Consider the following 15,284-nt stretch of genomic DNA (forward strand, 5'->3'; position numbering starts at 1 on the left):
TCTTCATCGACATTTTCGAAACCTATTGATTGGGCCATCTGGATAACTTCATTTCTAATTTCTTGGATGTTATTTTCTTCTTGTAGTACAACTTCTGGCCATATTTTGCGCCAAACTCCATTTAAGCATTTCTTAGTGACTTCTTTCCAAGAACTATCAATGTTTTCAATTGCGTTTTTAATGGTGTAGTTTTTCCAAAAAGTTTTAACTGTCATTTCCTCTTTAACCTCTAGTTCAGTTAAACTGCTTAATGTTCGACGCAGATAATAAGCTTTAAATGATGCTATTACTCCCTGATCCAATGGTTGAATCAGGGAAGTTGTGTTTGCTGGAAGAAACACAACTTTGACAGGAATGCATGTGTCCAACGTGTTAAGATCAGTAGGATGTCCCGGAGCATTGTCTAACAACAAAAGAGCTTTTTCTTCAAAGTTGTTTTTTTTGACAATACCGTTTTACTTCATGACAAAAGTGGTTAACAAACCAATCAGTAAATAACTCCTTGGTAACCCGCGCTTTTCTATTTGCTTTCCATATTACAGGTAAATTCATTTTTATGTTACCTTTTAACGCCCTCGAATTTTCTGAATGGTAAACTAATAACAATTTTAATTTATAATCGCGAGAGGCATTTGATCCAAAGAGTAACGTTAAACGGTCTTTGGCTGCTTTGAACCCAGCAGCTGATTTTTCTTCAATAGAAATGAAGCTTTTTGTTGGTAGCCGTTTCCAGAACAAACCGCTTTCGTCAACATTGAACACCAAATTTGGAAAATTTTCACGTTCAATTATTTCCTTTAGTTTTCTGGAAACTTATTTGCAGCTTCTCCTGTTAATTTTACACTATGAATCCTGGCCCGTTTTTTAAATTTCTCGAACCAACCACGAGAAGCTCCAAAGGTTTCCCTAATTTCTTCAGTTTGTTTAGATTTCAGGTGATTAAACTGGAATATTTTTTTTTATGTTAAATGGGGCTTGAAATTGCCGACTTCGTTATATCGAAGCTTCGTTATCAGAGGTAACGTTAACCGAGGTATGCCTGTATTAAGTTATGAGTACTATAAAAATTAAGTTTCCGACAGTTATAAAAAAATGGTGCATTTCTGTTAGCTTTTGGAACATAACCACCCTTTTTGTACTGGTAGTAAGTCCCTCATAAGATAGCAGCAAGCTACTGATTTAGTGCAGAATTACAGACTCGCATGTTCACATACTTAGAGAAAATAACAAACAGATTCCACCTGCTTTCCACTCCATAAAGGCTAAGAATAAATGTTCTAGTTCATTTGTTTTTCAAAAACAATGATATTAGTTTCTTATAGCTCAAAATCTAAGAGCTCCCCTTTCAGCCATTCACTATAATCACAAAGATTGACAAAACTACAAGCAATCTATGAAAACTAGAAAATGATTCATTTCCTATAATTTAATGAAGGCAGGGGTCAACGTGGTGGATAAGTTATGTGTAGCATACAATGTGTGATAGGAACACAAACAAATATTTAAAAATGCCAGCTTTACAGCTAGTATGCTAACATCTGAAACTTTGGAAAAATGATGAAATATTACAATCTATTATGAACTCTCAAAAGAAGAGCAGAACTTGTTTTAGTTCAACAGTTCTGAAAAAATAATAGAATGACAGGATACAAGTATGAAATATGTGCCCAATTCATTTGTTTGGGGGAAAAAAAGTTATTTTATTTGTAATAGCTACTCATTATGATGCTGAATGAATTCTAGGGTTAAAAATATTCTTCTTGTTATTATATATTCATCTTTGTTCTGTATTTTGTAAATCTTGTATGTATGATTTTCAAATAAAATAAAAATAAAAAATAAGACAAAAATGAGATTGAAAAAAAAAATAATAATAAATAAATAAAATAAATAAAAAATAAGGTTAATAAAATGCTTCAGTCCGAGATATGAAGCACAAGTAGCTCCAACACCCCAGAGAAGCTTATGCTTCATCTCTTCATTTCTTTGGATATTGCATTGTCTGAGTTTCCAACGTGGTTTGAAATGACAACAGCTGTGATATTTTCACAAGTGTTCTATGATTCAGTTAGAGAGAAAAATGACCAAGTAAATTTTAAGTGCTGGGAAAACATTCTATTATTATTGGTTTCCCTTGTTTATTTACTTTTGACATTTTTTTAAGTTTAGCAAAATCATAAACAGTAGGTCAACCATTTTCAATTCAGTAAAAAACAAAAGATATTTTTTTAAAATTAAAACAAAAGGGAATGTCTCGCAGAATCCATGCAAGTGTCTTTGTTAAATTCAGGGCACAGGTGCTGGAAAGTTAAGCAAAGAGCCAATTAACATTGTGGTAAGTTTACCTATTTGAAAGAAGTGCAATACAACAGCAACTCATGAAGATAAAGTCTGTTCTACTAAGAGAATTAAACACCACTGTATTAAGTAATACATTTAATTCCTACTGGCTGCAAAAACATATGAATGGACAGGATATCCATTAAATGCTTAATGATAAAATATATAATATCATGCTACAACTAAAGTATATTTACAAGAATATTGCAATCTTATACCTGAGGTTCAACATCTAAAATTGCCATCTTTCCATCACCATGAATCCTCCTTATAGTATCTAATTTAGTTCCATACATAGCCTCTTCATGGGTTCCATACTCTAAATATTCATTAGCTGCAATATCTGCCATCATTTCATCATGAGATACAAAATAATAATTTTTTCCATTTTCCTCACCCTTCCTGGGTGGCCTTGTTGTATCTTAAAAGGAATTAAAAAACAAAAAAAATTAATAATAATAATAGAAAAGAGGTATAGTACCATAGCATCAATGTAATAATAAATGAGAAAAAGGAATCCTGAATGTTAACTAAAACTAGAAATAAAAGCCTATACAGTGGGCACGTATGAATCACTGGTTAATTGAATCAGCTGTTTTATTGAATACAAATTTAGAAATCCTAAATCTTTTATTTTAGATTATTTTTTGCCATTTCTTTATTTCTTTCTAATTTTATTTGACTCCAGACTGCTCACGGTATGGCGCAAGCACATGTAAACAAAAGCATACAAACAGTTTTTAAATTCTGTACAGTGGGATCAACTGACGATGTTACCAACAGTAAATTCTAAGTGGGAAGCATTCAAGGAATTAATCGTGGAAGCTACCAAAAGTTTCATACCTGTTAAGAAATATTGTTCAAGGTTTAGGCCTAAATGGTTATCAAATGAATTAATGAGATTCGTGACAGAGAAGAAAAATGCATGGGATACATAAATTATCAAGCGACTCAGAAGCCTATGGCAGATATAAGCTACTCTGTAATCAGGTCACAAAGGAGTTTAGGCAGATTACGAGAAATCTTTGGCAAAGGTTGCTAAGAAAAACAGCAAGGATTTCTTTACTTATATAAACTCTAAAAGGAGGGGGATGAATTTGTTTGGTCCACTTGATATCGATGGTTTGACTGCTGATGATCCTGCTCAGATAGCAAACAAAAAATGAATGAGTATTTTGCATCTACTTTCACACATAAGGAGTTATCAAGGTTTGAAAATGGCAGAAGGTCATCAAATTGTAGCAGGGTGCTTAATTATTTTGTAATAACTGAGAGCAAAGTTGAGGAGAAATTGTTGAAGTTAAACATAAGAAAGGCACCTGGGGTGGATGGGATCTACCAAGTTATATTAAAGGAGGCGGCAAAGCAACTAAGCAAACCCTTAGCCATAAATATGAGAGCATCCTTGGACTCAGGGGAGGTCCCTACGGACTGGAGATGTGCAAATGTATCCCCAATTCACAAAGGGGGGGATCGAAGGGTGACACGAGTAATTACAGACCAGTTAGTTTAACTTCTGTTCAGTGTAAAATAATGGAGTCACTGGTTAAGATGCATTGCAGGATCATCTCGACAAGACTGCAGCAATAATTCAGACACAGCATGGGTTTGTTAAGGGAAAGTCTTGTCTGACAAATTTGATAGGATATTATGATGTGGTTACAAAGGAACTGAATGCAAAAAATAATTTTGATATCATATATTTGGATTTCAGGAAAGCTTTTGACACTGTTGCGCATGAAAGACTATTGCACAAATTAGAGCACAATGGTATTAAGGGTAAGTTGCTACAATGGATAAAAGGATGGTTGAGTGGGAGAAGACAGAGGGTGGTAATCAATGGGTGGTGCTCTTTGTGGACTAATGTTATTAGTGGAGTCCCACAGGGTTCGGTGTTGGGTCCACTGTTGTTTTGTATATTTATCAATGATATTGATGAAGGTATATCAGGCTTAGTGTCAAAGTTTGCAGATGATACAAAGGCTGGCAGTGTTGTTAGTGACAGTAATGGCAGTGTGCTACTGCAACAGGATCTAGAAAATTTGGGCAGATGGGCTAAGAAGTGGCAATTGAAGTTTAACCTTGACAAATGCAAAGTACTGCATATGGGTAGAAGTAACCCCAGAGAAATGTAACAACTGTGTGGTACTATACTTAAGGTGGTAGAAAAATGAAAAAGACCTGGGAGTAATTGGGCAGTCAGATAAGAAGTTTTCTGAGCAATGCAGACAGGCTGCCAGGGTAGGTCATGGGGTTTTGTCAATGATATATAGGAATTTTGCTAGAAGGGAAAAGGAGGTGATTGTCCCTCTGTATAAGGCCATGGTCAGGCCACGCCTTGAGTACTGCATACAGGTCTGGAGGCCTCATTTTAGGGAGGATGCAGATTTGCTTGAGCGTGTGCAGAGAAGGGCAACAAGATTGGTGAGGGGAATGAAGGGATCCTCTTACCAAGAGAGGCTTAAGTTCTGCAAATTGCAGTGGCTAGAGATTAGGCACCTGCACGGTGATCTGATTGAGGTGTATAAGGCCTTGAATGGGTTGAGCATGCTGAATTCTGATGGGATCCTTCCACTTGTTCAGATTACGAACCTAAGGAGGCATAAATTCAAATTGAGAAAAAAACAGAGGTAGAATAGATGTGCAGAAATCTGCCTTTAGCCAGCGGGTGGTTAATTGCTGGAACAAACTTCCATCTGTCGTTGCGGAAGTTGATAGGTTATAAATTCAAGGAGGAACTGGAGAGGCATTTGGAGGAAATGGTGTGATTTTTTTTTGGCTGTTTGTTTGTTATTTGGTTTTTAGGAGCATTAGCAACTAAGGCCGTATTGCTCTGGGGATATGCAGTGGTTATTCCCTGACCTTTCCACATCCTCCGCATTTGGTGGTCACGGACTCGAACCCCGGTCTAATCAAGAAGCATGTGCTACACACTGCTGCTCCTGCCCTCCTGGCTACGGAGCCGCTGTAATCGAGTAATACGGTATATATTAGCACACTGTGTGTGTGTGTGTGTGTTGTGTACAAACGCATACATTGTTTACACGTTTCACTGCACATCTGTGGAAAGTAATCGTGATATTTAAGTCCTGTTTTTTTATTATCTGTTGTCTCCCCTTGATGTGAATGACTGTATTGTATTATACACTGAGTGATCACTGAATTATAACCACCCCTATGAAATCAATGAGACCCATTGACCATATAAGGTACGAGAGTGTGTAGTTAGTTGACCTACATAGCATAGATAAGGTGCGAGTGGTTCAGTAGGTAGTAAAATTCCAGGATGATGGGTAAAAGGAAAGATTTATTGGACTTTGATAAAGGACGGATTGTGGGTGCTCAACGAGCTGGTGCCTCGATTTCCCAAATGGCTGAACTGGTGGAGTGTTCGAGAGCCGCTGTTGTTAAAGTGTATCAGGACCAGCGTCAAAAGGGTCAAATGACGACCTGATGGCAAAACTGCAAAGGTCAGTGAAAGGTTGATGTTAGACATGAGTGCCGGGTCCAACGACTCGTACAGGTGAACAAGCGCAACACTGTCGAAGAGTTGATTACCCAATACAGCATGGGCCAACTCAAAACAATATATGGCATGACAATGCATCGCACACTTGCACGTATGGGCTATACCAGCAGACGACCCCTACGGCATCCTCTCCTAACCAAGGTTCATCGGTGTAAAAGCCTTGCCTGGTGCAAAGAGCATGCAAGTTGGACGTTAGAACATGTGCTGGTCGGATGAGTCGTGTTATTTACTCCACACAGTCGATGATTGTGCATGGATTTGGCGTCAACAACATAAGGCTCTTGATCCATCATGCATGGTTTCAAAAGTGTAGGCCGGTGGAGGCAGTTGTATGGTGTATAACATGTTTCACTGGCAGGAACTTGGACCCTTGGTGCATGTGGAAAAAAATGTATCAGTGGTCTCCGCTATTGTCACCTGCTTGATGACTGGGTACACCCTGCTATGTGACACTTTTCCTGAATGGTGATGGTGTCTTGGAAGATGACAATGTGCCGAGCCATCAGGCACTTGTTGTGCAGGAATGGTTTGAGAAACACAGTTCTGACTTCCAGCATATTGACTGGCCTCCGAACTTCCCCGATATCAATCCCATAGAGCACTTGTGGGACACTATAGAAAGGCATATCCGGCATCTGGATATACCAATCACCTCCATACCTGCATTACACACAGCTTGGTTGGCCATACCTCCCTGAACACTTCTGACATTTTGTTGAATCAATGCCACGTCGGATAGCTGCTGTACTGAGGGCAAAAGGAGGACTTAAGAAGTATTAGGTAGGTGGTCATAATTCGGTGATCACTCAGTGTATGTATGTATGAAGAGTAAGTGGATTCATTTTAGAATGCTAATGACAGTAGTCTTTTTCCAAAAAAAAGCATTTTTTAATTTTTGACTAATCCTTTTTTGTTCAGCGAGTATTGAAGGTTGTGTAAAATATTCAAAAAAAAGTGCTCGGTACAGAATAATTTAAACTTCACTTAAATTTAAATTCTATATTTAAATCAAAAATGTTTTAAATATTGATGCAAAACAATGAAAAGGCTTAAGTGTGGCTGAAAATCATTAAATTTTAAATGTTGGACATGCTACAATATACATTGTATTTTCAAATTAAATTTACTTTACGTGAAATGGAAAATTCATAGTTACTGTACTGTAAATAAAAAACAAATAAGTTTTTTAATGTTTATAAAATTAAAAAAACAGTGGGCCCAACACCGAACCCTGGGAGACTCCACTAATAACATTAGTCCATGAAGAATAGTGTCCATTGATTACCACTCTCTGTCTTCTCCCACTCAACCATCCCTTTTATCCATTTTAGTGATTTACCCTTCAGCGTTCAAGTGATATATCGAAGATGGAAAAGCTATTAATAACATGGATAGAAAATCATATTCAGAAGCGAGCACCCCTGAATCTAATGGCCATTCAAGAAAAAGCAAGAAGTATTTATGAAAATATTAAGGATAAGTACGGCGAACTCCAAATCAAGTTCGTGGTAAGCAAAGGGTGGTTTAATAGGTTCACGCATCGTGCTACTTTCCACAACATTAAAGTATGAGGCGAAGTTGCCAGTGACAATTCTGCAGGTGCAGAGAAATTTTGTTATATGTTGGAAAAAAAAAAAAAAAAAACCCTTCTAAATCTCCACAGCCCTCAACTTCCACAGTGGCATACTTATCAGACAGAGAGTTATTTTGGCAACGATGCTCAAAAGGTAAAACTTGGTGACATTATGCTTGTCTCCCCTGTCTTTTTGAAATTTTGCACACTTTTGTAATTTTTCCTGTGCATGAGATAAAAAATTGAATAATTCTATTTACATATTTGTCGAACATTTCTTTTTTGCTTCAATCAAATTCAGCATGCGTAGTTGAGTGTTGCATAAGCATTTAAGGAAATTCTGACTTACACAGAGTGCTGCAGAATGCAACCCTTACATAAGTCGGGGAGTGGTCGTAACTCCTAACGTTTGAATTAGATGCAAAATACTCATTCATTTTATCAGCTATCTGAGCAGGATCATCAACAGTCGAACTACCAATGTCAAGTGGATCAATCTGATTCAACAACTTCCTTCTAGAGTTTATTAATTCAAATCAAAAGGGACTATAAAGGCCAATAAGTTATATTATTATAATAATCAAATTATAGGTGAAAACCTCATATCTTTTCAGTAGGACTGTTAATCTCTCAACACTCAATCGCGAATGATTATAATATGAACTTATCCCACGTGCATGGTCAAAAATAAATCAAGTTAAAATAGCTATTAATTAAAATAATCATTCCTTCAACACTCATATCATGTTAAGGGAATCGGAAAGAATAATGGATAGACGGCGGCCACTAACCTCCAAAACACCAACCAACATCACAAGCCATCATGAGAATTGAAAAACAATTGTCGCAAAATTCTAAAAACGAGGAAACAAATTAATTCACACATAAATTAAACTTTAAAACCATTTTTTAACTTCTTTTAAGAGACCACCTTGTTCGGTTTGTTACCGTGTTCACAAGAAGTACAAAAGTGATTCACGGATGATATCCCCACTGTTTTATATAACATTAATGACACCTGACACGAGATTATTTATATAAACCAATGTATGAATTACTATTCATGCATGTGCGTAAGTGTCCACGAGTCCAAAATATAAGGTCTGTGTACATTAATAGAGTTAAGATTTAATCTCATTTCTAATATTTCGGCAAATAATTTAAAATATTCCCGCTGTTTATTAAGAACCTTCGATTCATTAAAAAGGAACACATGCCCATCAGTGATTGCATGAAATGCAAGCTCAGAGGCACCCATCCTATCTGCCCTAATTGATCCCTCATGCTGCTGTATCCACATTTAGCCGCTTTATTGACCAATTGTTATATTAAATTATTTTCTATAAGTAGCTTATAGACCTAGTCAGGATCATTGGTTTATTCTGAATTGAGACAGTGAGATTTGGAAGTTAATTAATACTTACGTGTCCGTAGATTTACTGTTCGTAATTTGCCGCCATTGTTATATAAATACGTTATATCCCGAACAAGATAGCATTAGCTTAGTATAGTATTGTTTATAATATAATATTGTCAATTAATCAGTAAAATCTATTAATCTTGTTACACTTCATTGTCAATTAAATTGTACTTTTTAACTAAATACATATGACGACTTAGATTTACAAATGTAACATAATTAATTAATACATAACTTGATACGGAAGTTATATAAACGGAACTCGTAGATAATACTCGATACTGAAAAAAATATATATAGCGTTATAACTGTGTTGGGATACAAGTTTAGGGTTATAATTTTGTACTGAAATTGAAATTTTATTGAAATTATTAATTTTATTAAACAAATCCGAAATCATGACAGACCAGAGCAGCAAAGCGAAACGCTCAAGCTAATGGGAGTACTGTGGCTCAGGGGAGAACTGAGGGGGGGGGGGGGCAGTTGCCCTCTGAATCACAGCCTTTTAAAATGCACTGCTTGCTTGATGTTTGTGGAATAATCGGGTACAGGACATGATATTGCCATGGGGGATGTCTCTGTGTGTGCATGATGTAAGGAGTGTAAGGAAATCAGGTGACAACTCAGCGTTGTTATGGGCCTATATGAGAGCTTAAAGGACAGGGTGTATGCCCTCGAAGGATCTAAATTGAGGGGCCCATCAAGCTCTCAGCTGCCCACATCAATGACAGAGCTTGCACTTGGTCATCACACAACACAGCGGCAAGCACAGGGCAGAATGCATTGGTCCCACAGGAACTAGTAGTTGTTGGTGACTCTATTGTCAGGGAAACGGGGAACATGGTATGTAAAAAGGATAGGCGGAACAGGACCAGGGTATGCCTGCCAGGGGCAAAGGTTTATGACGTTGTAGAGCGGATATCATCTTTTAAGGGAACAAAAGGTGATATAGTTGTACACATTGGCACTAATGATATTAAGAGTAGGAGACTGGCGGAATTACTTAACAAGTACAGGTCACTGTTGAAAAAAAGCTGTGAATTAGAGTTGAATTTGAAAGTGTCTGCAATTCTGCCCAGACACGATAGGAGGGAGTATATGATGAGATCCTTGTCGATCAATTCAGCCCTGGAAAGATTGTGCAAGGGTCAAGGGGCAGAATTTTTTTCAGCCTGGTCTGTACTTGTTAACAGAAGAGACTGCTTCTACAGGGATGGGATACACTTAAATTAGAAAGGGTGCAAGAATATTTGCTGATGCTATCGAGGCAGTGTCAGGTGGGTTGGAAAACTGCTAGCTTGGGGGGGGATACAAGTTAATCTAAATAGATTAACAGTAGCCACTGGCAGAGGTGAAAGTGATTCTTGCACTGCTTCTATTGGAATGAGCAGCAGCCTGGAAAACAAGATGCAGGGTATTTCAGAGACTGCTGGGAGTCATTGTGGTACAAGTAAACACATGGATTGTGTTAGGGTAGCTAACAATAGGAACAGGTGCATGTATACTTGCGTATACACCAATGCTAGGAGTTTGGTAAATAAATTTGATGAATTTGAGGTATTGCTCAAAACATCAAAGGCAGATATTGTTGGGATATCAGAGACGTGGTGTCACACAGATATAAACAGTGCAGAATTGGAATTTGGGGAGTACAATGTGTACAGAAAGGATAGACAGGATAGGAAGGGAGGAGGTAATGCTATTAGTTAAGAAACACATAAAATCCAAGGAAGTGAAGCCAGTCGACATCGCTGGACAGTGCAGTGTCAAGTCAGTTTGGTGTGACATAAGCATTGGGAGATCAAAATTGAGAGGAGTGTGTTATAGGCCTAATGACTCTGATGAGCATAATAAGAAACTGTACAGGGAAATAGAGTGGGCCAGTAAATCAGAGAGTCTTCATAATGGGGGATTTTAATTTCCCAGATATTGACTGGAATTTGTGGGTTGGTCACTCACACACACTAGCAAGGCTTTTGTGGATTTATCGAATGACTGTTTTCTACATCAGCACGTTCGGGGTCAACTAGAGGGAGTAATACTCTTGATCTGATTATCAGTAGTGATTCTTCATGCATTAAGCATTTGCAGATAAAGGAACCACTAAGTAGCAGTGATCACAGTGTGCTGAAGTGTGATTTACTCAAAGAGGTAACTACCATCAAGGGTAAAGGGAAGGGTTTTTGCTTTCGTAAAGGCGACTACGATGATCTGAGACAGTATTAATATTCTATACAGTGGGACCAACTTATGATGTTACCAACAGCAAATTCAAAATGGGAAGCATTCAAAGAACTTATCTTGGAGGCTACTAGGCTTTATATACCAACTAAGAAATATTGTTCAAGGTTTAGGCCTAAATGGATGTCAGATATGAAGTTTTGTGAGCAGTGCAGATGGTCTGCAAGAGTAGCTCATGGTGTCTTGTCAATCATATACAGGAATTTTTCTATCAGGGATAAGGAGGTGATTATTTCCTTGTATAAGGCAATGGTCAGGCCACATCTTGAGTACTGTATACAGGTCTGGAGGCCTCATTTCAAGAAGGATGTAGAGCTGCTGGAACGAGTACAGAGAAGGGCAACAAGATTAGTGACTGGAACAAAGGATTGCTCTTATGAAGAAAGGTTTAAGTTTTGCAAATTAGAAATTATCAGATCACCTCGCCGGTTTAGGCACCGGCGAGGTGATCTGATAGAGGTGTATAAATCCTTGAATGGTTTGAGTATGCTCAATGCCAATATGGGATTCTTCCTCTTGCTAAGAATAATCACCTGAGAGGGCATAAATTCAAATTGAGGAAAGACAGATGTAGGATAGATGTGCGGAAATTTGCTTTATCCAGCGGGTAGTTGGTTGGTGGAACAGACTTCCATCCCTTGTTGTGGTTTGATAGCCTAAATAAATTTAAGGCTCAGCTGAACAGGTATTTCGAACGAACGGAGGGGTAAAATGGGATTTTTTTTTTTTTTTTGTTTTTTGGCTGATGCTGCATAAGTTTGCTTTCTTGCATCATATGCCTCTACCAATGCTTACCAAAAGTAAATTTTGGGTCGAGCCAATAGTTTTGCCAACTACAACGTTTACGTAATAAGATAAAGGGTTATTTACATATTAATGATTGGGCTTATCTAAAATCAAATATCGAAATAAGGAAATAGGCGCAAGCAAGCAAGTGAAATAAACATGAGACATACTAATAAAGTACAATGTTTACTTCGTATGAGGAATAATAATACTGTAGTAGAGGTTTGGCATAGGGGGAATAATACAAGACAAGATGAAGGGGGAGTGGGTGTACAGTGTATATTTACGGAGAGGGTGACACAACATAAAGCGACGGAATCTTGTGTAACTCATACAGAAGAGAATATTACCAACGTGGTATGGTCAATTTATCCTCTTATGAATTGTCCATTCCACAAATTAATCTTTTATGTAAGGGCTCAATTATAATTTACCTCCCAGACGTCTTCCAAAAAAGCAAACAGCTACTGAATTCGAATTTGACTTAAGGAACTCTAAAAATGGGGAAGGGTTGATACAGGAGATCAATGGAATTATGAATCAGAATAGGAACCCGTATATACCTAGGTTATCAAAAGAAGAGAGCATTGGTCTCCAAAAATTACGACGGAACAACAATAATATTATTGTACAGAAAGCGGACAAGGGTGATACAGTTGTGGCCTTAAATAAAATTGATTATATAGGCAAACTTGGCAATATTATATCTGACAGTTCGACATACCAGGTTGTAGAGAAAGCAGTGTTTGACAACTTAATTAAACAATTTAATAGCAAGTTAACTGAGTACATAAAAAAAAGACTATATTTCAATGTCCATTTTAAAATCCCTGAAAGCTAGGACTAATGCGGTACCACCTTTTTTCGGACAGGTTAAACTTCATAAAATAGGATATCCTATTAGACCTATTGTTTCTTACAAAAACACAGTTTTTGCATCGCTCGCGGTATACATTTACAATATTATTAAACCCTTCGTTTAACACTAAAGTTTAGTTTAAAGAATTCAGAGATCTTATTCAACCAATTAAAAGAAAAAACGCTAAATGGAGATGACGAATTATTCTCTTTAGATGTTGTTTCCTTGTACACCAATGTACATGTAAAATATGCCCTTGACGTAATATGGGACCTTATCAATGATCAGACAATTTGTTTAAACATGTCAAATTTACCTAGAAATGAAATATTTCATTTGATTAAATTTCTTGTATAAACCAATTATATTAACTTCCAAGATAAAATATAAAAGCAGATATTCGGATTTCCGATGGGGCTTAGCTTGAGTGGATTGGTTGCTGAAATTTATCTAAATAAGATCGAGCAGGTATACTTAACGGCACGTCTCCCAAATATAACGTTCTGCGGTAGATATCTTGAAGATATAATACAGAAGGTCCTGGATACATTTAATAATATTCAAACTCAACTTAAGTTCATTCTAGAAATGGAAATCCTGCATCATAAATCCATAAATTTTCTAAATTTTACTTTAAACTGGGTTAATGAAAACATTTTTTTTTTTTAAATTTATAGGAAGCCAACGAATACTGGAAAATTTTTACACCGTTCAAGCTACCACCCTTTTACATAAAGATCTTGGAAGCTACCAGGCTTTACATACCAACTAAGAAATATTGTTCAAGGTTTAGGCCTAAATGGATGTCAGATGAACTGATGAGGCATATGGCAGAGAAGAAAAATGCATGGGATACATACAAATTAACACGTGACACAGACGCCTATGATAGATACAAGTTGATCTGTAACCAAGTTACAAAGGAGGTTAGGCAGGCGAAGGCAGATTACGAGAGATCCTTGGCAAGGGATGCGAAGAAAAACAGCAAAGAGTTCTTTACTTATGTAAACTCTAGAAGGAAGGGGATGAATCAGATTGGTCCACTTGATATCGATGGGTCAACTGCTGATGACCCTGCTCAGGTAGCTAACAAATTAAATGAATATTTTGCATCGACATTCACACATGAGGAGTTATTCAGCGAGGGGAATGTCAGAGGTGTATTCAACTCTAGCAGTAAGCTAGAGAATCTTGTAATAACTGAGAGCAAAGTGGAGGAGAAATTGTTGAAGATAAACACAAGAAAGGCACCTGGGGTGGATGGGATCTATCCAGTTATATTAAAGGAGGCAGCAAAGGAAGTAAGCAAACCCTTAGCCATAATTATGAGAGCTTCCTTGGACTCAGGGGAGGTACCCACGGACTGGAGATGTGCAAATGTGACCCCAATTCACAAAGGGGGATCAAAGGCTGACACAAGTAATTATAGACCTGTGAGTTTAACTTCTGTTCCCGGAAAATTAATGGAGGCACTGGTTAAAGAAGCACTGCAGGATCATCTAGACAAGACTTCAGTTATAGCTAGGACACAGCATGGTTTTGTTAAGGGTAAGTTTTGCCTGACCAATTTGATTGGATACTATGATGCAGTCACAAAAGAACTGGATGCAGGGAATAACTTTGATATTATATACTTGGATCTTAGAAAGGCTTTTGATACTGTTGCACATGGAAGACTGCTGCACAAATTGGAGCAGTGTGGCATTGGAGGCAAATTGCTGCTATGGATAAAGGGGTGGTTGAGGGGGAGAAGACAGAGTGGTAATCAATGGACACTGCTCATCGTGGACTAATGTTATTAGTGGAGTCCCTCAGGGTTCAGTATTGGATCCTTTATTGTTTTCTGTATTTATAAATGATATTGATGATGGTATATCAGGCTTAATGTCCAAGTTTGCAGACGATACGAAGGTTGGCAGGGTTGTCAAGGACACTACTGACACTATGCTACTGCAACAGGATTTGGAAAGGTTGAGCAGATGGGCTTCGAGGTGGCAAATGAAGTTTAACATTGACAAATGTAAAGTACTACATATGGGAAACAGCAACCCCAGAGCAACGTATCAACTCTGTGGTAGAGAATGAAACACTGACAGTTGTAGAGAATGAAAGGGACCCGGGGGTGGTTGTGCAGGCAGATATGAAGTTCTCTGAGCAGTGCAGACGGGCTGCAAGAGTAGCTCATGGAGTATTGTCAATGATATATAGGAATTTTTCTAGCAGGGATAAGGAGGTGATTATTCCCTTGTATAAAGCAATGGTCAGGCCACACCTAGAGTACTGTATACAGGCCTGGAGGACTCATTTCAAGAAGGATGTAGAGCTGCTGGAACGAGTACAGAGAAGGGCAACTAGATTGGTGAATGGGAGAAAGGGGTGCTCTTACGAAGAAAGGCTTAAGTTTTGCGAATTACAGTGTCTGGAAACTAGGCACCAGCGAGGTGATCTGATAGAGGTGTACAAAGCCTTGAATGGTTTGAGCATGCTCAATGCTGATGGGATTCTTCCTGAGAGGGCATAAATTCAAATTGAGGAA

General features: G+C 37.7%; 1 protein-coding gene across 1 annotated transcript in view; it reads right to left on the reverse strand.

Annotated features, from left to right (window-relative positions):
• The window catches only part of LOC150080848 (peripheral plasma membrane protein CASK-like), a 669,094-nt gene that overhangs the window by 88,235 nt on the left and 565,575 nt on the right, over positions 1–15,284 (reverse strand). Inside the window, exon 21 of the mRNA XM_090381386.1 lies at positions 2,559–2,761. Coding sequence (XP_090237512.1) covers positions 2,559–2,761 — 203 coding nt within the window. The remainder of the gene's footprint in view (positions 1–2,558; positions 2,762–15,284) is intronic.

This window comes from Mastigoproctus giganteus, chromosome 9 (genome assembly GCF_048544385.1).
Source record: "Mastigoproctus giganteus isolate SK-2022 chromosome 9, ASM4854438v1, whole genome shotgun sequence".
NCBI lineage: Eukaryota > Metazoa > Arthropoda > Arachnida > Uropygi > Thelyphonidae > Mastigoproctus > Mastigoproctus giganteus.